Source organism: Mobula birostris, chromosome 21, assembly GCF_030028105.1.
Source record: "Mobula birostris isolate sMobBir1 chromosome 21, sMobBir1.hap1, whole genome shotgun sequence".
In the NCBI taxonomy this organism is placed as follows: domain Eukaryota; kingdom Metazoa; phylum Chordata; class Chondrichthyes; order Myliobatiformes; family Myliobatidae; genus Mobula; species Mobula birostris.
The window spans coordinates 6,072,391-6,096,214 of NC_092390.1; the positions used below are offsets into that span (position 1 = coordinate 6,072,391).

Genomic DNA, 23,824 nt, shown 5'->3' on the forward strand with positions numbered 1-23,824 from the left:
CTCAGATGGAGAAAACTGAAAAGCTTTAGGCAAGCGAATGTGAATCATAGGTGTTGGGGATGTTGAGGCAGATATTGATTTTGAATGTAACTCTGAAAGAGATAAGGAAATCTCTGCAGGGCTCTTTTATTCACCAAGTTAGACCCTATTCTGTTTAAAGACTTTTTAAAAAGAAAATCAACAAACCTATTTCTTCCACATTTGGTTGTTTAACAAGGTCCGTGACAAAGCATTTTGATTATAAATCAGTCTTTATTTCACTACATATCTGTGTGTACCTGACATCAAAATGCATTGAAGTGCAACACAGGTATTTTTATATTCAATTTAACAAAATCGAGAAATGAAAATCAATGTTCCATAAAACACATTTCAATATGGTTCATCATTTTTGCTGAACTGAGGCATTTAAAATGCCAGAATAAAATTAAATTACATGGAACTCATATTGGCGCACCCTGATATTTCCTGGTTGTGTGGAACTTTCTAAAATAATAGGCGAAGGAAAGACAATCTCGTAGGATGTGAAGAAATCAAGAGTAGATGAAAAATGGAGTAAACTGAGCATTTAAGCTGTGATCTTTGGTTGGTATTTAAGATTGAAACCTCCTCCTGTGAACTGGGTAGAGTTGGTTTTCTGAGGCTGGATTAAGGGCTGCCCTTCTTGTTCCAAGGCTCTTTCTTTCTCACTAGAGGGAAAACAGAAAAAGTTTGGTTTACTTAAGAAACATTACCATTTCACTTTTATAGGTATATAATTCTTTATATGTTCCAAGCAATATGTATCTATCACAGCAAATGAGCAACAGGTTCATCTACTCCCTCCAATTATCTCCTGAATTCATCCATCCACTTTCCTCAATGCATCATCTGCCCCATATGCACACATCAACATACTCTGCAGAGATGCACACTCACACACATCTAATGTGAATAAATTCAAAGCATAAGCCTCATATTCTATCTGGGTAGCCAGTAATGTAATGACATGTACATCGATTTCACTAACTTCCCATAATTTCTCTTCCTTCCAACGCCCTCTTTTACCATTTCCCATACTAGCACTCTCTTATGCCTTTCTCTTCTCCCCACCTGCCCAATACCTCCCTCTGGTGTCCCTCCTCCTTCCCTTTCTCCCATGGTCCACTCTCCTCTCCTATCAGATTCTTTTTGACCACCTTTTACCTATCACCTCCTAGCTATTATGACCTGCCTCCCCCCTACCTATGTAACTTCTCTCTCACCTGGTCTCACCTATCACCAGTAAGCTTGTACTCCTTCCCCTCCCCCCACGTTCCTATTCTGGCTTCTGCCCCCATCCTTTCCTGTCCTGATGAAGGGTTTCATCTCAAATCATCCACTCTGTATTCCTCTCCATAGGTGCTACCTGACCTGCTGAGTTCCTCTAGCATTTTGTGTGTGTTGCAATAAATTCAAATGTCTGGGAGTTGGTGATACTGGTACCAAGAGCAAAAACAGAAATTATTCAGTTTCTCATCAGATCGAAGAAAATAATTCCCAAAAGTACAGTGCACGAAATGCTGCCATCTCACTCAGAATGTGCCAAGAACTTGACAATGCATGGAGTATTGTTGCCTTTATAGAGGGAAACTTGCTAATTATATGGAGGCCCTCTATTGGTCACAGTTGACTATGACTGTTGCTTCCTAACTGTCTACATGATACGTCAGCCAGTATGCAAGCCAGGGCAGTAGTATATAGAGAGCAAGCTGTTGTCCGTGCAGCAGGCTCCTCCTCTCCACACAGCTGATGAACCCAAAGGAACAGCAGAGAACTATACTGTTTGGCACCTGTGGCATTGTAGGAGTGCCAGTCAACATTGAACTCAATGTAGGACTGCTTTAGGGACTCCAGCTCCAGATTTTTCCATGGGGTTTGTTCCCAAAGTTTTCCCCATGAGTGGGTATAGCTGCAAGTCAGCAAAGTTTGAGATCAGAGTTTTCCTTCTCCTAGGTGAGCTACCAACTATGGTTGACAAGCCCCGTCTGCTCAAAGCGACTGGTTTCAATGTGCCAGTAACCCATCTTTGCCCCTTTTCTTGTCAGTAGATGGAGTTCTGCTGGGCTTTATAACTAAGCCACAAATGAAGGCCAGGAGCTGGACTTGGTTAGAGGCTATTTGAGGTGCATGGCATTGGAAGGTTGTCCCCACCACCTCCCCAACCCCTCCAACTATAAAGAGCCTTAAGGAACAGTTAATTATACTGTATGAGGGAGAATGGAACAGAAGGAAATGGTAGTCTGCTTGGATGGAATAAGGTTGAAAGGATAGACATAGATATAGACATAGATATACTTTATTGATCCTGAGGGAAATTGAGTTTCGTTACAGCTGCACCAACCAAGCATAGAGCATAAATCTAGCAATACAAAAACCACAAACAATCAAACAACAATATGCAAACTATGCCAGATGGAAAGAAGCATAACACAGACCAATTATTCTTAATACCCCTTTGCTCTGTGGTTCTATGAACATTTGCAACGCCAGCCTTAAGCTTCATGTTAGAATAGCATAATGGTTAATTGGCCAGCCAATGCTTTGCTGAGCATAGCCAATGGATCAAGTGATCAACAAATCCTGTCTACTCAGCAGGGAAATTTAAATCCAGTTTTCTTTAGGTAAATCTGAAAAAAGAGTCTAGAATTCAGTTGTAATTGCCATGAAATTATGTAAACCAAACTAGTTCACCTATGTTTTTCAGCCATCCTCATCCTTATGGGTCTAATGTGAGATATGAATGACTATATGGCTGACCCTCTCAAATAACCTAGAAAGCCAAATAGTTCATAATCAAATATGTGTGAATATAAATGATAACTTTGCCATTGATGTCCATATCATAGGAATGAATAAGTGAACTATCAAACTATTAATTGAAGTGCACAGACTTATACATTTTATCATGTTAGCCATTTGCTTCATTCCCACTCTGGTTCTTGGCCTTCCACATGATGAAGGGTCTCAGACTGAAACATCGACTGTCTACTCCCCTGCATAGATGCTGACTAGCTTGCTGAACTCCTCCAGTATTCTGTATCTGACGCTGTCTACAATTCAGCTGTATTCCATCTGTTCCGCCACCTTCTTGTTTCGGCTTCTGCCTCCTTCCTTTCCAGTCCACTATTATAGACCAGACCTTAGTACTATAAAGTGGACCCTTAATCTCACAATCTACCTCCTTATGGCCTTGCACCTTATTGACTGCCTGTATCACACATCCTCCGTATAATTAAAACAACAGGAATTCTGCAGATGCTGGAAATTCAAGCAACACACATCAAAGTTGCTGGTGAACGCAGCAGGCCAGGCAGCATCTGTAGGAAGAGGTGCAGTCGACGTTTCAGGCCAAGACCCTTCGTCAGGACTAACTGAAGGAAGAGTGAGTCAGGGATTTGAAAGTTGGAGGGGGAGGGGGAGATCCAAAATGATAGGAGAAGACAGGAGGGGGAGGGATGGAGCCAAGAGCTGGACAGGTGATTGGCAAAAGGGGATATGAGAGGATCATGGGACAGGAGGTCCGGGAAGAAAGACAAGGGGGGGGGGGAACCCAGAGGATGGGCAAGGGGTATATTCAGAGGGACAGAGGGAGAAAAAGGAGAGTGAGAGAAAGAATGTGTGCATAAAAATAAGTAACAGATGGGGTACGAGGGGGAGGTGGGGCCTTAGCGGAAGTTAGAGAAGTCGATGTTCATGCCATCAGGTTGGAGGCTACCCAGACGGAATATAAGGTGTAATTATATCACTTTATTCTGCATTCTTTTATTGTTTCTCTTTGGACTACCTCAATGTACCATTGTAAGCAAATAATTCAAATTTCAAAGTAAACTTATTATCAAAGTACACATATGACACCATATAGTAACCTAAGATTCATTTTATGTGGGCATTCACAGTAAATACTGTACAAAGAAACACAATAGAGTCAATGGAACACATAACAGGATAGACAAACAACAAAAGACAATGAACTGTGCAAATACAAAAAGGAGAAAAAAACAATAAATATTGAAAATATGAAATGAAGAGTCCTTGAAAATGAGTTCATAGGTTGTTAAGGGTGAGTGAAGTTAAGTGAAGTTGTTCCTTCTGGTTCAAGAGCCTGATAGCTGAGGAATAATACCTGCTTCTGAACCTGGTGCTGTAGGTCCTGAGGTTCCCGTACCTCCTTCCTGATGGCAGCAGCCAGAAGAAAGCATGGCCTGGATGGTGGGGGTCCTTGATGATAGAAGCTGCTTTCCTGCAACAGTGCTCTGTGTAGATGTTCTCAATGGTAAGGAACACTTTACTGGTTATAGGCTGTATCCATTACTTTATGTAGGCTTTTTCGTTCAGGGGTATTGGTGTTTCCATACCAGGCCGTGATGCTACCAGTCAAAATACCCTCCACCGCACATCCATAGAAGTTTGACAAAAGTTTAGATGACACTCTGAATCTTTGGAAACTTCTAAGAAAGTAAAGGCACTGCTGAGTTTTCTTTGTTAGCACACTTACAAGCTGGAATCAGGACAGATTCTCTAAAATAATAACACCGAAGAATTTAAAATGGCAATCCTCCACCTCTGATTCCCCAATGAGGACTGGCTCATAGACCGCTAGTTTCCTCCTCCTGTAGTCAATAATCAGCTTCTTGGTCTTGCTGACATTGGGAGAGAGGTCAATAAGTTGTCTTGAATGGATGACATGCAAAAAAAGTTTTCCTATACCTCAGTATAAGTGACAGAAATAAACCAGATTACCAATCTACCATTATATTTTTCCAGGTTCTATTTGTCAGATTGAACAATTTCAGTTAGGCCCAACCCTCCCACTGATTCTGCTATCCCTATTTATCACTCTTGCCAATTCTTGTTTCCTTACGTCCTATCACTGTTTCCATGTTTCAATCACAACCTCCTTTTGCCTTGCCAAGTCATCCTTTCTATCAGAGAAATCTTCCAGCCTACCCCTCTTTCCCACTCTATATTATTGCATGTTCACAACTCTAATTTTATTTTCAATGTTAATGAACTGAAATGTAATCAGCTTTTTTGACCACACATTTTGCTTACCTGTTTTCCACTATTTTCTTTATATTTAAGCACTTTGATTCCTTGATGAATTACCTGTACCTTAATTTTACAGTAGCTGTGAGCACACTAACAAGGTCAATGCACAAACCATTGGAAAACACCCAAATACCTTAGTCATCATCACGTCACGGGCATCCTGTTTCGTTATGTTAAAGGTTGTGAAAATATTTGGAAATATAGAACATAGAACATAGAATAGTACAGCACAGTACAGGCCCTTCGACCCACAATATTCTGCCGACCCTCAAACCCTGCCTCCCATAAAACCCCCCACCTTAAACTCCTTCATATACCTGTCCAGTAGTCTCTTAAATTTCACTAGTGTATCTGCCTCCACCACTGACTCAGGCAGTGCATTCCACGCACCAACCACTCTCTGAGTAAAAAACCTTCCTTTAATATCCCCCTTGAACTTCCTTACCTTAAAGCCATGTCCTCTTGTAGTGAGCAGTGGTGCCCTGGGGAAGAGGCGCTGGCTATCCACTCTATCTATTCCTCTTAATATCATGTCTCCTCTCATCCTCTTTCTCTCCAAAGACTAAAGCCCTAGCTCCCTTAATCTCTGATCATAATCCATACTCTCTAAATCAGGCAGCATCCTGGTAAATCTCCTCTGTACCCTTTCCAATGCTTCCACATCCTTCCTATAGGGAGGTGACCAGAACTGGACACAGTACTCCAAGTGTAGCCTAACCAGAGTTTTATAGAGCTGCATCATCACCTTGCGACTCTTAAACTCTGTCCCTCGACTTATGAAAGCTAACACTCCATAAGCTTTCTTAACTACCCTATCCACCTGTGAGGCAACTTTCAGGGATCTGTGGACATGCACCCCCAGATCCCTCTGCTCCTCCACAGTACCAAGTATCCTGCCATTTACTTTGTACTCTGCCTTGGAGTTTGTCCTGCCAAAGTGTACCACCTTACACTTCTCCGGGTTGAACTCCATCTGCCACTTCTCAGCCCACTTCTGCATCCTATCAATGTCTCTCTGCAATCTTCGACAATCCTCTACACTATCTACAACACCACCAACCTTTGTGTTGTCTGCAAACTTGCCAACCCACCCTTCTACCCCCACATCCAGGTCGTTAATAAAAATCATGTAAAGTAGAGGTCCCAGAACCGATCCTTGTGGGACACCACTAGTCACAACTTTCCAATCCGAATGTACTCCCTCCACCACGACCCTCTGCCTTCTGCAGGCAAGCCAATTCTGAATCCACCTGGCCAAACTTCCCTGAATCCCATGCCTTCTGACTTTCTGAATAAGCCTACTGTATGGAAACTTGTCAAATGCCTTACTAAAATCCATGTATGTCAGTGGTTCCCAACCACCGGGCATGTGCTACCAGGCCGTGAAGAAATGATATGAGTCGACTGCACCTTTCCTCATTCCCTGTCATACCCACTGTTGAACTTGAACGCATGCGAGGTCATTACCCACGCGAGGGCATCAGTTGGTCGTTAACCTACAACTACTTGATGAGTAAAAAAAACAAACGTTGCTTGAGAGTTTCTTTGGAAGAGATGGTAGGGGACATAAAAGGCCTAACGATGATGATAACGCAGAGACATCTGAGTCCGAGACTGCAAAAAAAGAGAAAGCTTCCTTCAACAGAAAATACGACGAGTTGTACATAAAATATGACTTTATTGCGACCGGTGACTCGCACGGTCCAAGCCCCCTGTGTGTGATATGTGGAGACATGCTGCCTAATGAGGCAATGAAGCCCTCGAAACTGCTTCGGCACCTTGAGTCCAAGCACCCTGCACTTAAAGACAAACCCATTGAGTTTTTTGAGCGGAAAAACTGTGAGCAAGCAGGACAGAAGCAAGTGCTGAGAGCCACCACCTCCACAAATGCTGCTGCTCTGAGAGTGTCGTACTTAGTGGCTAGCTGTATTGCTAAGGCTAAGAAGCCTTTCACTGTTGGTGAAGCATTGATTCTGCCTGCTGCCAAGGACATGTGTCGTGAACTGTTGGGAGAAGCTGCAGCTAACAAGATGGCACAGGTTTCTCTTTCAGCTCCCACAGTTTCAAGGAGAATCAATGACATAGCGGAAGACATCGAAGCACAGCAGTTGGAATGGCTTAACGAGTCTGGTTTCACTACCCGAGTCAAAGAGGTTGCTCCTGAATGCCAGTCTACACACTGTGTCACACACAGGGAAATGCTGGCTAGCTGAAAAATGTAACTAGATCTTAACAGCGTATTGAGTGACGTTGTTGAAATTATCAATCACATCAAAGCAAAAGCCCCTAACTCGCATGTTTGAGCAGCTTTGCGAGGAAATGGATGCAGAGCACAAATGCCTTCTCTTACACACTGAAGTCAGGTGGCTATCAAGGGGGAGAGCCCTGGCCAGGGTTTTTGAGATAAGAGAGCAGCTACAGAGATTTCTTTCAGGAAAGAAGTCACCACTGGCAGCACACTTCAGGGACCAGGACTGGATAGCAAAACTCGCTTATCTGTGTGACATCTTCAACCTGCTCAATGAACTCAATTTGTCACTTCAGGGGAGAATGACAACTGTCTTCAAGTTGGCAGATAAAGTGTCTGCTTTCACAGCCAAACTGGAACTGTGGGGACGGCGAGTGGACAGGGGCACAGTTGACATGTTCCCAACATTAGCTGGGTATTTGGGAGAGACTGAGGCTCACAGCTGGTGCGCGAACACCTATCTTCCCTGTTGACAGAATTCAAGCGTTACATCCCAACCACAAATGACCCAAGACGTGCAAAGGAATGGGTCCGTGACCTATTTGTGAATGTCCCCAGTGAATCATCCATGTTGGCGCGGGAAGAAGATCAACTCCTTGAGCTTACAAATGACAATGGGCTGAAAAGTATACTTGACATAACATCTCTGCCAGCATTCTGGATCAAAGTCAAGGCTGAATATCCTGAGATAGCTACAAAAGCACTGAAAACGTTGCTTCCATTTCCAACATCATACCTCTGCAAAGCAGAGTTTCTGCAATGAATGCAACAAAAACTAAGTTGCTGAATAGACCGGACATAAGGAACCCCCTTATGATTTATAATTGACTTATCACTATATTCATGCAAGGAAAATATGCGTTGTGTGTTTAATATTAAATTCGTTAGATAAACCCTTTTAGAAATGAAATTGAGTGTATTAGCCACTAATAAATGACTTATAATTGACTTATCACCTATATTCCGGTCGTGATTAATACCGCACCCCCCCCCACCCATCGGCCAGTCCGCAAGAATATTGTCAATATTAAACCGGTCCGCGGTGCAAAAAAGGTTGGGGACCCCTGATATAGATCACATCCACTGCACTACCCTCAACTATATGCCTTGTCACCTCCTCAAAGAACTCTATCAGGCTTGTTAGACACGATCTGCCCTTCACAAAGCCATGTTGACTGTCCCTGATCAGACCATGATTCTCTAAATCCCCAGAGATCCTATCTCTAAGAATCTTTTCCAACAGCTTTCCCACCGCAGACGTAAGGCTCACTGGTCTATAATTACCCGGACTATCCCTGCTACCTTTTTTGAACAAGGGAACAACATTCGCCTCCCTCCAATCCTCCGGTACCATTCCCGTGGACAACGAGGACATAAAGATCCTAGCCAGAGGCTCAGCAATCTCTTCCCTCGCCTCGTAGAGCAGCCTGGGGAATATTCCGTATGGTCCCGGGAATTAACCATCCTAATGTATTTTAACAACTCCAACACCTCCTCTCCCTTAATATCAGCATTCTCCAGAACATCAACCTCACTAGATAGATAGATAGATCTATAGATACTTTATTGATCCCAAAGGAAATTACATTGTCACAATAGCATTACAAGTGCACAGATATAAATATTAGAAGAGAAGTAGAAAGAACAAAAAAAATAAGTTACCACAAACAGTCTAACAGGAGGAGGTCATCACTTCCCCGGCTATAGCTTGACTTATTATACAGCCTCATGGCTGTGGGTGGATATGAATGAACTCATATACCGCTCTTTGGAGCAGCACAGTTGTCTTAGTCTATTACTAAAAGTGCTCCTCTGTTCAGCCAAGGTGGTATGCAGAAGGTAAGAAACATTGTCCAGAATTGCCAGCATTTTCATAGGATCCTTTGTTCTACCACAGCCTCCTGTGTCGAGTTTGACTCCTATAACTGAACCAGCCTTTTTAATCAGTTTATTGGGCCTGCTGGCATCACCCATTTTGATGTCATTGCCCAGCACACCACCACTTAGAAGCTTGTACTGGTGACAACAGACAGGTAGAACATGTGAAGGAGAGGCCTGCATACTCCAAAGGAGCTCAGTCTCCTCAGAAGTAGAGGTGACTCTGGCCCTTCTTGTACACAGCCTCTGTGTTGGTGCTCCACTCAAGTTTCCAGGTGCACCTCCAGGTACTTGTAAGTCCTCATCACATCCAGGTCCTCACCATCAACAGTAACAGGAAGCAATGCAGGCTTAGTCTTCCTAAATCCAGTACCATCTCATTTCTCTTACTAATGTCGAGCTGCAGGTGATTCAGCTAGCACCATCTGACAAAGTCCTCTACCAAGGCTCTGTATTTATCCTCCTGTCCTCCCTTTATACACCCAATTATTGCTGAGTCATCAGAGGATTTCTGCAGATGACATGAGTCAAGGTTGTTATTTTTTTATATTTCTGACGAAGTCTTCTAATTAAGAATCAGGCAAACTACCAGGTAATACCCATTCAGGAAAAGTTACTTGACTTTACAGTCTTATGGCCTTACAGAAACTAATTTGTGAATTCACCAACAGTCATGTTTCATTCCAACAAACAAATTAAACAATCATCAATCCTTATTGATTTTTCTTGTAAATTGCATTATAACTTAAGCAAGTGCAAGATATTGATCACTTGACAGGTACACGGTATTAGATTTCATCTTCAAATTGAAATTCAGGCTTATTCATCACACTGTATGTATCACAGTGCATTTCAGCACTTCTGGGACTTTTCAATAAATAGGGTGGTTTAGAATATTTGGAGTGCTTACTAGTTTAACCTTTTGAAGGTGGATGTCGTATTTCTGTAGCACATTCAAAGTTAAGTGGCAGGAAATACATGGCATTTAAAACACTTCTGGATTTATGGCTACCAGCTCAAGTTGGTTACGTTCTTGGAGGTTTCATTACTTACCTTTAATCACAATTTGCATATGTTTTTGTATTTATTTTATAAAGGTTACATCTCCCCATCCAGCTTACACACATTTAATTGCAGTAGTTCATCAGAGAAGAAATTTAAATTTCCTTGAGTAGTATTTGACAGAAGTCCTTGTGCACCTCAAGGTAGATATCACAAAAAACAGCATCCTCTCCGTGGTTTCTGTCTGCATTTCTCACTGCCTCACAAACCAGCAATATAATCAAAGACTCCACCCATCCCAGACAGATTTTCCTCCCCTCACCCCATTAGGCAAAACATATAAAAGCCACCTACCTCCAGAGAATTTCTGCAGATGACGTGAGTCAATGTTGTTATTTTTTTATATTTCTGATGAAGCATCCTAATGAAGGATCAGGCAAACTACCAGGTAATACCCATTCAGGAAAAGTTACTTGACTTTTACAAGAATTTCACCTTGAGCACATACCACCAGGCTCAAGGACTGCTTCTAGCTCCTGTTATAATACTGTTGAGATGACCTCTGGAATATACTGTCTGTTATGGAGGCACCAATGCACAGGATCATAAAAAGCTGCAGAGGGTTGTAACCTCAGCCAGCTCCATCGTTGGCACTAGCCACACTCCCCCAGACATCGAGGACATCTTCAAAAGGTGATTCCTCAAGAAGTCAGCATTCATCATTAAGAGCTCTCAGCATCCAGGACGTGTCTCCTTCACATTACTACCACCAGGGAGATGGTACAGGAGCCTGAAGATAGGAACAGTTTCTTCATCTCTCCCACTAGATTTCAGAATGGCCCATGAACCCATGAACACTACTTTTCATTTGCACGACTTACTTATTTTTTATATTTCTTATTGCAATTTATAATAATATTTGTAATGGAATGCACTGTAGTGCAGCCACTGTAAAGCAACTAACTTAACAGCATATGATAGTCATAATAAACCAATTCTGATGCTCTTGTATGATAAGCTGGACCCTTTACCTCACAATTTACCTTGCCGTGGCCTTGCACTTTATTATCTGCCTTGTACTCTTGTACTATCTCAGTTACTGATGTGATCAAATGACATGCATGGATGATGTACAAAACACTTTTTCACTGTACCTCATTACATACAACAATAATAAACCAATTTATCAATATACCAATTTTTAAAAATTCTTCTGAGTTCAATATTACGCAAAATAAAATTGCATATTCTGGAAATCAGAAATAAGGACAGATAAGTGCCAGAAACACTCAGCAGGTCAGGCAGCACCTGTGGAAAATGAATCAGAGATAATATTTCAGGTCAAAGAACCAACCTGCCAGGTATTTCCAGAATTTTCGGTTTTTGCTTCAAATATAACATGTGCATAAACATATCACCTTTCATTACTGTGCAGTAGTACTAGTGCATTGAGCTGTGCTCGATGTTCTGGTCCAGCATGTTTGCCTGAAAATTAAATGAATACGGCTGATTAGATTTTAAACTCTGTTCATATGGGAACCAAGTGTATTTACTATGTAATTGCTTTGCCGTTATGGCTTTGCTGGTGAACTCAGAGGAACCTTTATGATATTTCCACAATAATCGTACTTTACTGCATAAAAATTATGCTAGGGAAATGATCCAATACATTGACTCAGATGCATGAAAAGTGTAAAATTGCTTTGCACTGCTCCTATGTGTTTAATAAGCCTTCCTGTTTCATTAGCATACAAATGTCTTGGGGTTGCATGCATTACTTTAATTCAGATGTTAGATATTGCAGGGTGAGCTCTTAGGTCGTACAATTTTGTTCTAGGGGCAGCACAGATAGCGCAATTGCTTTGCAGTGCCAGTGATCACTGATCAGGCTCCGGGAACAAGTCAGAATCTAGGAACGATGAGGATAAAAGTAAGGAACTCCCAGCATCTAGGTCATGCTCTTTTCTCATTGCTGCCATAGGGAGGGAGCTACAGGAGCCTTAGATCCCAACCCGCCAGGTTCAGGAACAGTTACTACCCCTCAACAATCAGGCTCCAGAACCAGGGTGGATAACTTCATTCACCTCAACACTGAACTGATTCCTCAACCTATGGACTCACTTTCAAGGACTCTACAGCTTATGTTCTCAGCATTATTTATTTATTTTTTTATGTATTTGCGCAGTTTGTCTTTCTTTTGCACATTGGTTGTTTGACTGTCATTGTTTAGTGAATTTTTCCTTGATGCTACTGTATTTTCATGTTCTGCAAAGCTGTAATAGTGTCGTGCCACTGCTACGCTACCTGCAAAATGCCATTGTCATTGCCAGAGAAAGCCTTGGGGTTAGATGACCGTTTATGTGTGTAGGGGGGAGGGAGGAACACGGCTTGTGTTAGTGTTGTTTTGTTGCTTGTGTGTTTACTTATTACTTATTTATAGATATCATGCAGAACAGTCTCCTCCGTCCTAACAAGCCACACCGCCCTGCAGCCCACCTATTTAATACCAGTCTAATCACAAGACCATTTATAATGAGTAATTAACCTGCTAACCAGTATGTCCTTGGACTGAGTGAGGAAACTGGAGTACCCAGAGGAAACCTATGTGGTTCACAGGGAGAACGTACAAACTCCTTACAGGTGGCACTGGAGTTGATGGCCAGACTCCAGAACACCCAACCTGTAACAACATCACGCCAACCGCTACGCTACCATGGTGCCCTGCTCCGTCTTGTGTTCTGTGTCATTGTGGGCATGCAGTTTTGGCACTGGAATGTGTAGTGACATTTGTGGACTGCCCCCAGTACATCCTTGGGTGTGTTGGTTGTTAATGCAAACAATGCGTTTCAATGTATCTTTCAATGCATACATGATAAATAAACTTGAACCCTGAATCTTGATTCCTGCTGCTGTCTGTAAGAAGTTTGTATGTTGTCCCCATGACTGCTTAGATATCCTCCACGTTTCAAAGACATATGGTTAGGGTTAGTGACCTGTAGGCATGCTATGTTGGCACTAGAAGCGTGGCAATATTGCAGGCTACCCCCAGCGCTTCACATACAATGACACAAACAACACATTTCACTATATGTTTCGACGTTTCAAAGCACATGTGATCAACAAAATTAATCCTAAATCTTAACTGAGTCACTCCAGATGTTCACTATTCCGGTGATTCAGGAAGTAATGTGGCCACACTCCTATTGCAAAATGGTGCAGGTAGTGGAAGAGATTTCTTCTTCTGAGCCAGGGGTGCAACAATGAGGATGACCTCCTTCCACTACAGTCCTGAGGAAGCTGGTGTGGCTAATGTGGAAAACACTGACGGATCAGCATGGTGGTCAACGCAGTGGGCAAGTCGGCAGTTTGCATAATGGTACACTCTGTCATTGCTTATATGGGGCATTTTTAGTCTCAATGTATTGCCTCAAAGATCTCAAGACTATCCCAAATACTTCTTTTCCACTTTGAATGGCTCATGGGGCCAAAGGACATTTTGGTAAGACACCACAGTAATATAGCGGTTAGCGTGACACTATTACAGCTGCAGGTGTTCCTGAGTTCAGAGTTCAACTCCAGTGCCATTCTGTAAGGAGCCTCTATACGTCCTCCCCATGGAATGTGTGGGTTTTCCCCTGGGTGCTACAGTTTCCTCCCACAGTCCAAAGACCTACCGGGTAGGTTACTAGTCATTGTAAATAGTCCCGAGATTAGGTTAGGGTTAATCGGCGTTGCTGGGGCAGGGTGGCTCAAAGAACCAGAAGGGCCTAATCTGCACTGTATCTCTAAATGAATAAGTAAGACTTACACAGAAATTGACAGAGTCCTGGGGAATATTGTAGAACAAAGAGACCTAGGCTAGAGGAAGTTCCCTGGAAGTGGTGACACAGGTAGAAAAAGTGTCGAAGGAGATATATGGAAAGTTTTATCGGGTTGATGTTGAGTACTAGAGCAGGATGTCATGTTGTAACTGTGTAGGATATTGGTGAGATCACACTTTGAATACTTTGTGTATTTCTGACTGCCATACTATAGAAAGGTTGTGGTTAAGCTAGACAGGATGTATGAGGAGACACTGGGTGGGATGAGACTGTTTTCCCTGAGGGCTGATCTTATAAAGGTTTATAAAGTACTGTAATGAGAGCATGGATAGAATTTTTTTCCCAGGATAGAGCAGTCTAAAACTATACAGAAGGGAAAGATTTAAAGGGGATCTGAGAGGCAATTTTTCAGACCAACAATAGGGAGTATGTGGAACAATGTGCCATGACGTAGAGACATTTAAAAGTTATTTGGACAGGTTGATTGGCAGGAACAGTTAGAGAGATGTGGGCCAAATGCAGCCAAGTAGGTCTAACTCAGGAAATACCTTGGATGAGCCTCTTTTTGTGCAATATGACTCTGGAACTATTTGGCTCTAGGTTCTCATAGATAGGTCAGGATGCTGCCCTTCTTCAGGGAGACTTTGACCACATACTTCAATCTCTTTTGTCCGCTTGGTATCCCCCGCCCCCCCCCCCCCACCACCATAAGAGAGCTGGCAGCAGAGCATCTGCTTTGAGAGCCCAATGTTATGAATGACATGGTCTGCCCAACAAAGCAAAGTAAGAGCGCTGGGATGTTGACCTGGGAGAAGTTGTTGGTGCTGGTTTGCTTATCTTTTCTGTGAGGTAGCATTAGTGACATTTTTCTAGTGTGCTGAGATGCCCACTATAGGAAGTACAATATGAGCTGATGACAATGCTTGTGTGCTCACTTAGAGGCTAGCTCCAAGGCATTGTCAATACACTTTCCATAGCCTACTAAACTATGGGCTTTACAGTCAAGCAACACACATCAAAGTTGCTGGTGAACACAGCAGGCCAGGCAGCATCTCTAGGAAGAGGTACAGCCGACGTTTCGGGCCGAGACCCTTTGTCAGGACTAACTGAAGGAAGAGCTAGTAAGAAATTTAAATTTAAAAGTGGGGGGGGAATCCAAAATGATAGGAGAAGACAGGAGGGGGAGGGATGGAGCCAAGAGCTGGACAGGTGATTGGCAAAAGGGATATGAGAGGGTCATGGGACAGGAGGCCCAGGGAGAAGGAAAAGGGGGAGGGGAGAAAACCCAGAGGATGGGCAAGGGGTATAGTCAGAGGGACAGAGGGAGAAAAAGGAGAGAGAGAGAGAGAGAGAATATGTGTATATAAATAACGGATGGGGTACGGGGGTGGGGGGGCATTAGCAGAAGTTAGAGAAGTCAATGTTCATGCCATCAGGTTGGAAGCTACCCAGACGGAATATAAGGTGTTGTTCCTCCAACCTGAGTGTGACTTCATCTTTAGAATAGAGGAGGCCGTGGATAGACATATCAGAATGGGAATGGGATATGGAATTAAAATGTGTGGCCACTGTCTTCTCCTATCATTTTGGATCTCCCCCTCTCCCCTCCCACTTTCAAATCTCTTACTAGCTTTTCCTTCAGTTAATCCTGACGAAGGGTCTCGGCCTAAAATGTCGACTGTACCTCTTCCTAGAGATGCTGCCTGGCCTGCTGCGTTCACCGGCAACTTTGATGTGTGTTGCTTGAATTTCCAGCATCTGCAGAATTCCTCATGTTTACGGCTTTACAGTCAACCTCTGCAAGCCCAGGGTCCTTTACCAACTTACGCTTGCTGTAAACAATGCCCACTGACCATAAAGATTCATAGTGAGACCTTGGAAAATGTGAGTCACTTCCCAGATCTCAGGAACCAGCTCTCAATGAAGGCAGACATGAATGATGAAAGTCTACACCAATTTCACTGTGGCAGCACATATCTTGATTGATTGAGGATAAAGGTATTTGAACTTCAAGACTGCAAACCTGACATAAACTCATGTTCTATATAGAGCAGTTATCCCTGTCCTCCTATATCTCTTAATCAGGGAATTCCCCCACCCCCCAACTGTGACATTTACCAGGAATGTTGCATACAAAGGGCCTGAAATATTGTTAAGGATCCCTACTACCCATCTCACAATCTCTTTGACCCACAACCATCAGGAAGGAGGTACAGGAGCATCAGGACTAGGGCGACCACACTGGGCAAAAGCTTCTTCCCTCAGGTTGTGAGACTAATGAATACCCTGCCACCACCGAGGTTTCGTCACTAGGAAAATAAGCTGATTACTGTACTGTTTGGTGCTTACTATTTACCTATTCTGTGCACTAAATGCATTCTTGAATTATATTTTATTAAGTAATTTGTGGTAATACAGTACCTATAAAGAAATTCACTGCCCTTGGAAGTTCTCATTTTTTTTTGTTTTACAACATTGAATCACAGTGGATTTAATTTGGATTTTTTGACACTGGCCAACAGAAAAGGACTCATGTTAAAGTGAAAACTGATCTCTACAAAGTGAGGGTGGAATTTTTTTTATAGGCACTGTATTTTGTTTTATATGCTGTGTGTGATACATGTTTAGTGGTGCACCATGGTCCAGAGAAATGTTTCGTTTGTTTACATATACACTCAGATGACAATAAACTTGAATTTAACAGCAATTTTTCTGCTTCAGTGCACTTTGCTACACCAGAAAATACCATATAATTTCCTTCTGTTTTACAATAAACACTGATCACTTCACTGATATTTCTCTCTGTAAATATTAGGACAAAGATAGCTTAACCATTGCAATTCGATCTCTGAAAATGCCACCATGGACACAAATGATCCTTGTGGTTAGTCTTGAACATTAGACAATGTACATTCTAATGGTTTCACTTGAATTCTTTCACCCACCACAACCTCTCCACCATCTAACCCATGGAAACAAGTTATTTTTAAAATGATATTAACTAAATCCAGTAAGAAATTAGATGCAACTTCATGCACGCATATTTCATGAAGCAATTCTAAAAGCTGCACTGATAATATATTTTTTTAATTTGTACTGCTGGCAAAAAGTTTAGTGTGGCATTCATGAAGGTCAGTGGTGTCGAGCCCACAGCATTATCTGTCCTGTGAGGTTGTGCCAGGCCAGGAGCGCATGTTGTGAAACTCGCACTGCCAGCCCAGGCTACAAAGATACCTCATCTGCATTTCATGCACTCCTGTTGGTGGTTTTGACATTTACATGAGAAGGAGCCAAGCCCAAGTGAGGACATCTGACTGATAAGCTTTATTCCCTTATTACATGAAAGGTATCTATGTTTTTAACATAGAGACATCTGTGAACATTCCAGTGCAAAACTGACTCAGACTCCAACAAGCTGAACACAGTTTTCTCAGAAATAATTTAAACAATTAAAACAAGTGCTTCAAATAATAGGATTATACTTTCATTTCTCCCTTATTTTCACCCAACAAACAGTCTCATGCTTTTTTTAAAAATATTTCTATATAGCATCTTTGGTCTATCTAATGATCATTCTAAAGTATTTTCTTGCTGGTTGGGTTTCAAATGCGCCTTGTGGTGCATTGGGTGGCAACCTTGCTGTTTCTTCAGCATTTACGTTTTTTATGAGGCCAAGTTGCTAGTTCGACGCTCAACCCAGCACAGATGGAAAGCGCGCAAAGAGCCAGTCGGATTTGAGCCTGGGACCACTCACCTCGAAGTCCAGTGCTAATGCCACTTTTGGGTTTTGGGTTTCAAATAATGGTGGGTGTATTAATCCAAACTCTGTATTACATTCAATGAAGAAACCATCAAAGTATATTTCTAATTAATAATGTTTACAACAGCTAAAATTTGAAGTACAAAACACTACTTTTGACGGTAAAATACATTTAAAACTACAGATGTACAGTAGGCATCAAGCACATAAATCTTTAACTATAACTATAAACTATATGCTAATCCAACCTATAATGATACTGAGAGAATTAAGAGTACCTGTTTTATATACTCAATTACAATATCAAAAGCCCACAACTCCAGGAGATGGATTCCTTGCACATGTAACATCACACTGTGTTTTCAAGAGATGACTCACATCCTCTGACTAAATAGAGGCCAATTATGGAATAACTACTATATTTAATTTTATTAAACTAGGGATGCCACTGGCAATATCCCCAATTACTTCTGAGAACCTAGATAGAACCAGATGCAACCCTGCTATTGGGACGGTACTTAAAATGAGAAATTTGCCAAATTACTGTCGTCAACAAAATTGTCATTAAAAAGGCAGATGTAAAAATACGGCCTGCATAACTTGATAATATTGGAGTAGCATTGTTGATGTAGTCTTGTTATCTACACACAATATTTCTCACTTCTACACCAAAACAATTCTCACAGAAATAGATTAAATGACTCTGAAATTAAAGTTACAGGGCTATGTTTGATTGATTATGTTTCTACTTCTCATATCTATCCTTAAGTGCAAACTAAATCACACTCTACTTGGCAGCACTAAATAAAAATAACACTCTGATACGATAGCTGCATCGTGGTACTGACACTTATGGGTTAAATCAATTATGTGCCTTGAAATTCCATGGGGTCTGTAGTATTCCGTTCCTGACACTGAAATACTGCTAAGAATAAGCCATGCACCAGAGAACAATGCCAAGAGCCAACAATGTAGCAGGAAATTGAAAATAAAACTGCTGAATTTGAAGCCAATAATTTCCCTGGATGTTGCAATCTCATACTGGATAACTTGACAATATAACATAAAGCTCTAGGACACCATCACACATATTTCTGCTATTTAAACTTGGTGAAGAGAGCTTTGTGAACAGCATTAGAAATGCCACAAACCATCAGGTCAAATGGTCTGTACCCTGTGTCTGTGATATAAGAGGTATAAATTCCACATAACTCTACTACTTGGCAAAAGGCTGATAGCAAAATGAATCAATAATAGGATAACTATAAAAGCATGAACATATTGAAGGATGAAGAATATACCCTGTTACTAAATTTCTCCTGCCTTCGACACTTTCATAGACGTTCCTTTCCTACTCCCATCATCTTTCCCTACAACTTTAAAAAATAGAAAATGGTTGCAATATCTCCCAGGGAGAGCTACATTGGCTCCTAAAAGGTCATTTGCATTATTTGTATTTATTGAATTAAAAAACAAATCTAAATGTTTTAAAATATTATATAGAGTTTAAAATTATCATTTGCCTTTTAAAATTTTTTAAAATTGCTTTTAGATTTGCAGGCATTCAAAGGGCTCCAAGAGGCAGTTCTGCCTGGGTAATGACTGTGCAGTTGGAGATAAACACCTAATGCCAAACATGCTGACGCAGATAACTGTGAGCATGGGGGCAGTGGATATGGGTTATTCACTGCTCACTGACGTGGGTTGGACAGAATCTTGTTATTGGCCGAATTTGGCTACTATTGAGTCTCCCATATCCAAGTTTTAAAATTGTCTTATCTCTACTATCGTCCAATTCTGATAAAAGGGCATTATCCTGCAATGACAATAACGCTTCCCCCTCCATAATGCCTTACCCACTAAGTGCTTCCACTCTTTTCTGCTTTTAATTCAGATTTGCAGTATCAACAGTTCTTTTTGATTTTCATCATCTTCCTTGACATGTTCTTGTTTGAAAGCTCTCATCTTTGATATAGCATCATAGTCATGCAGCGAAGTAGCTGGCTCTTTGGCTCACTAGTCCATGCTGACCAACAATCCTATCTATACTAAGCCCTTATCCTCCTAAACCTTTCCTATCCTTGAACACATCCAAATGCCTTTTAAACGTAATTAATCTACCCACCTCAACCACTTTCTCCGGTAGCTCATTCCATATATCAACCCCTCTTTGGGTGAAAATGTTCCCTCTCAGGTTCCTATTAAACCTCTTTTCCTCTCACCTTAAAACTATACCCTCTAATTTTGATTTCCAATGCTGAGTAAAACTGTGCATTCACTTACCTATGACTCTCATGATTGTATACACCTCTAGAAGATTACCCCTCATTCTCCTACACTCCAGTGAATAAAGTCTCTACCTGGTCAACATCTACCCATAACTCAGTCCATCAAGACCCGGAAACATCCTTGTAAATTTCCTCAACATTCCTCTTAGCTTAACGGTCTATAGCAGGGTGACTTAAACTGAACACAATATTCTAAATGCAGCAACACCTTGTACAACGGCAACTCTATATTCAATGCCCTGACTAATGAAGAAGAGCAGTGTGTGCAAAGCCTTTTTCACTAGCTTGTTGACCTGCAATACCACTTTCAACGAACCATACACTTGTACTCCAAAGTTCCTTAGTCTAAACACCACTCCCCAGGACCCTACTGTTCACTGTGAAACTCGTACCTTCGTTTGTTTCAGAAGATGCAACACCTCACACGTATTCAAATTACACTCCATTTGCTATTCTTTAACCCATTTACCCAGCTGATCAAAATCCTCTTTGAATCCTGATAACCATCTTCACTGTCCATGACACCACCTCTTTTATTTCTAGATATAGAAATTGGCGTGCGGCCAAGTGGTTAAGGCATTGGTCTAGTGATCTGAAGGTGGCTGGTTCAAGCCTTGGCTGAGGTACTGTGTTGTGTCCTTGAGCAAGGCACTTAACCACACATTGACACTAGTGCCAAGCTGTATTGGCCCTTGCCCTTCCCTTGGACAACATCGGTGGCATGGAGAGGTGAGACTTGCAACATGGACAACTGCCAGTCTTTCATACAACCTTGCCCAGGCCTGCGACCTGGAAACCTTCCAAGGTTCAAATCCATGGTCTCATGAGACTAACGGATGCCAATTTTCTAGATAGTTATTTATTTAGAGAAGCAACGCAGTAATGGTCCCGTCCAGCTCAACAAATTTGTGGCGCCCAATCACACCCTTGTAACTATTTAACCGTACATTATCTATGTGCAAGATCATTAACCATAACCTTTTATCTTTGGAATATGGGAGGAAACTGGAGCTGTTGAAGGAAACCAATGCAGTTGCATGGAGAGGGTACAAACTCCATCAGCAGAATTGAACCCAGGTCACTGGGGTTGTAATTGTGACTGATAACTGCTACGCTACACTATTTTTTTCTCTTTTTTTTCTCTCCTCCCCCCCCCCCTTTTTTTCCCTTTTTTCTCTCTCTTTTTTCTCTCTCTGTCCCTCTCACTGTAACTCCTTGCCCATCCTCTGGGCTTCCCCCACCCTTCTTTCTCCCTAGGCCTCCCACCCTATGATCCTCTCCCTTCTCCAGCTTCATATCCCTTCTGCCAATCACCTGTCCAGCTCTTGGCTCCATCCCTCCCCCTCCTGTCTTCTCCTATCATTTCAGATCTCCCCCTCCCCCTCCCACTTTCAAATCTCTTACTATCTCTTCTTCCAGTTAGCCCTGACCAAGGGTCTCGGCCCAAAACGTCGACTGTACCTCTTCCTAGAGATGCTGCCTGGCCTGCTGCGTTCAACAGCATTTTTGTTTGTGACGCTATCAAAGTATCTTTCTTAAGTATAAATTAAAATAGCTCTTCGCTCTGTCAATAGCTTATTAATCTCTCCACAGATACTGCTCTAAACTGCAGAGTAATTGCAGGTTTTTTTCAGCCCATTATGCTGAACACTAGAGATTCTGCAGATGCTGGAAATCCAGAACAAGAGACATATAATGCTGGAGAAACTCAGCAGATCAGGCAACATCTATAGAGAGGAACAAACAGTCAAATGTTTTAGGCCAAGACCCTTCACCAGGACAGGTTCATGATTTTCTTTCTTTTGTAGCTTTGTTTATAAGGATTTATAGTCATATGGAATGAAGTAAAATAATATTTACGTTTGGCAAAATATGGGCAGTGATGTGCCTCAAGATCTAGAGCTGGCTAGTGTTTTACTTTGTACAGATTATTGTTTTGCTTTGTGCAAACTCACCAGCCTTGCTGTTCACCCTAACAGGAACATGCAAGTCCTGAACTCCCGACATCACATTTGCAGACACTCCTTTCCCTGCTAACAACTTCATTCAATCAACTACTGCAAGATCCTGCCCGATGGCTCCAAAATTTGCTCTGCCCCCGTTAAAAGGCCTCTAACCTTGAACTAGTCATATTCTTTTTTCATAACAATTTTAAAGCTAATAGAATTATGGTTGCTGGATCCAAAGTGTTCGCTGACAAACACTTTTGCTACTTGCCCTGCCTCATTCCCCAGGAGGAGGTCCACTGCTGCACATTCTCTGGTGCGTCATTCTAAATATTGAAAGAGGAAACTTTCTTGAACACATTTCACAAATTCTACTCTGTCCGAGCATTTTATACTATAGTTGATAGTCTATATTAGGGAAGTTCAAATTTCTCACTAAACCATCCTGAGTACCACTAGCAAATCTTCCAGCCAGGATATTGGTTCCTCCTAAGTGAATCAGACAGGAGAAGTAAATTAAGGAGAGAATTATTATTCTTGAATGGTAACCTAGGCACAAAGAACTATATACTTTTTTCACGAGATGAAGATGGTTTTCCGAGGGAGCTGAATAAAATGGCTGTATTTTTCCTGGAGTTTAGTAGAATGAGAGGTGATCACATACAAGTGTATCTAATTGATAGGATAGAGGAATGCCATTTCTTCTGCCTGAAGAGTTTTGCAAACTACGCCTCATGGACTTAAGATAACAGGTCAGTCTGTTGACAAGGCAACACTCACAAAGTACTGGAGGAACTCAGCACGCCAGACAGCATCTATGGAAAAGAGTCAACAGTCAAGTTTTTGGGCTGAGACCCTTCATCAGCTTGTGAGAGTTCCGTTCACACTGAACTTTGTGAATTTTGGCTAGGCCTATACTGTTGTTGATATTGTTAGATCTTTGGAAGTTAAGTGAATAAGAAAGGAAAATGTACATGAAGGAGAAAACTATCCTTGTTGTATGGTAGAGCATGTGCTTCTTCTAATTCAGGGGTTCCTAACCTGGGATCCACGAACCCCTCGGTTAATGGCAGGAGTCTATGGCATAAAAAAAGGTTGAGAACTCCTGTTCTAATTCCACTTCTTACATTATAATGAGATGGTCCTGAAAACAAAGGGAAGCAAATATTAATGAGATCCCAGGGCTAGCTACAATGTATCAGCTAAATAAACACTGAATGAGCAAAGGGCCGAGGGGCTTTTTCATGCTGTAATGTTAATGATCAGTATAAAGTAACAGTAGTCTCAACAATAATTTGCTGCCTTTTTATATTCTACCTGTTTACCTTTTCATCTTCTCACTCGATGATGGACGTGCTAAATTTGTACCCATCGGATTTCCAACTTCCCTGCTGCCAAGCTAAAGTTGACTTACTCAGATCATCCCACCAGCTTCCTGCTATGCCTCTCTTATTATTGTCCAGAAGACCCACTGAGCTATTCACTGCTGCATCTTAGTGCGCAGCAATCTCATCATACTTCCTCCTTGTGCTGCACACCTGCTGGGAAAAATCTGGTTAACGTTTTTCACATTCAGTTACCTGTTCCAGTTGCTAATATTTTGAGCTCCACGGAGACAAGCTTTCACCCCAGCCCTCGTTTTCACTCCCACTGAGACTGCTGTATTCCTTAAACCTCTCCTTACACACAACAGATTCAAGACCATCTCTCAATGTGGTAATTTCACTTTGTCTTCTGACTCTTATTGTAATTATTACTTGCACAGCAAGCTCGAATCGTTTTCTTGTTTTGTTCTTTACTTGTGGTTCCCT

General features: G+C 41.8%; 1 protein-coding gene across 7 annotated transcripts in view; it reads right to left on the bottom strand.

Annotated features, from left to right (window-relative positions):
• Nucleotides 1-255: 255 nt before the first annotated feature.
• cfap58 (cilia and flagella associated protein 58) overlaps nucleotides 256-23,824 on the bottom strand; it is a 292,411-nt gene continuing 268,842 nt past the window's right edge. For 6 of the 7 annotated variants that reach the window (XM_072239675.1, XM_072239678.1, XM_072239679.1 and 3 more), the window contains one exon: nucleotides 256-689. In XM_072239675.1, coding sequence (XP_072095776.1) covers nucleotides 569-689 — 121 coding nt within the window. In that variant the 3' untranslated portion in view covers nucleotides 256-568. Of the gene's footprint in view, nucleotides 690-11,616; nucleotides 11,684-23,824 lie in introns of all 7 variants that reach the window. The other variant, XM_072239676.1, reaches the window with a different exon arrangement.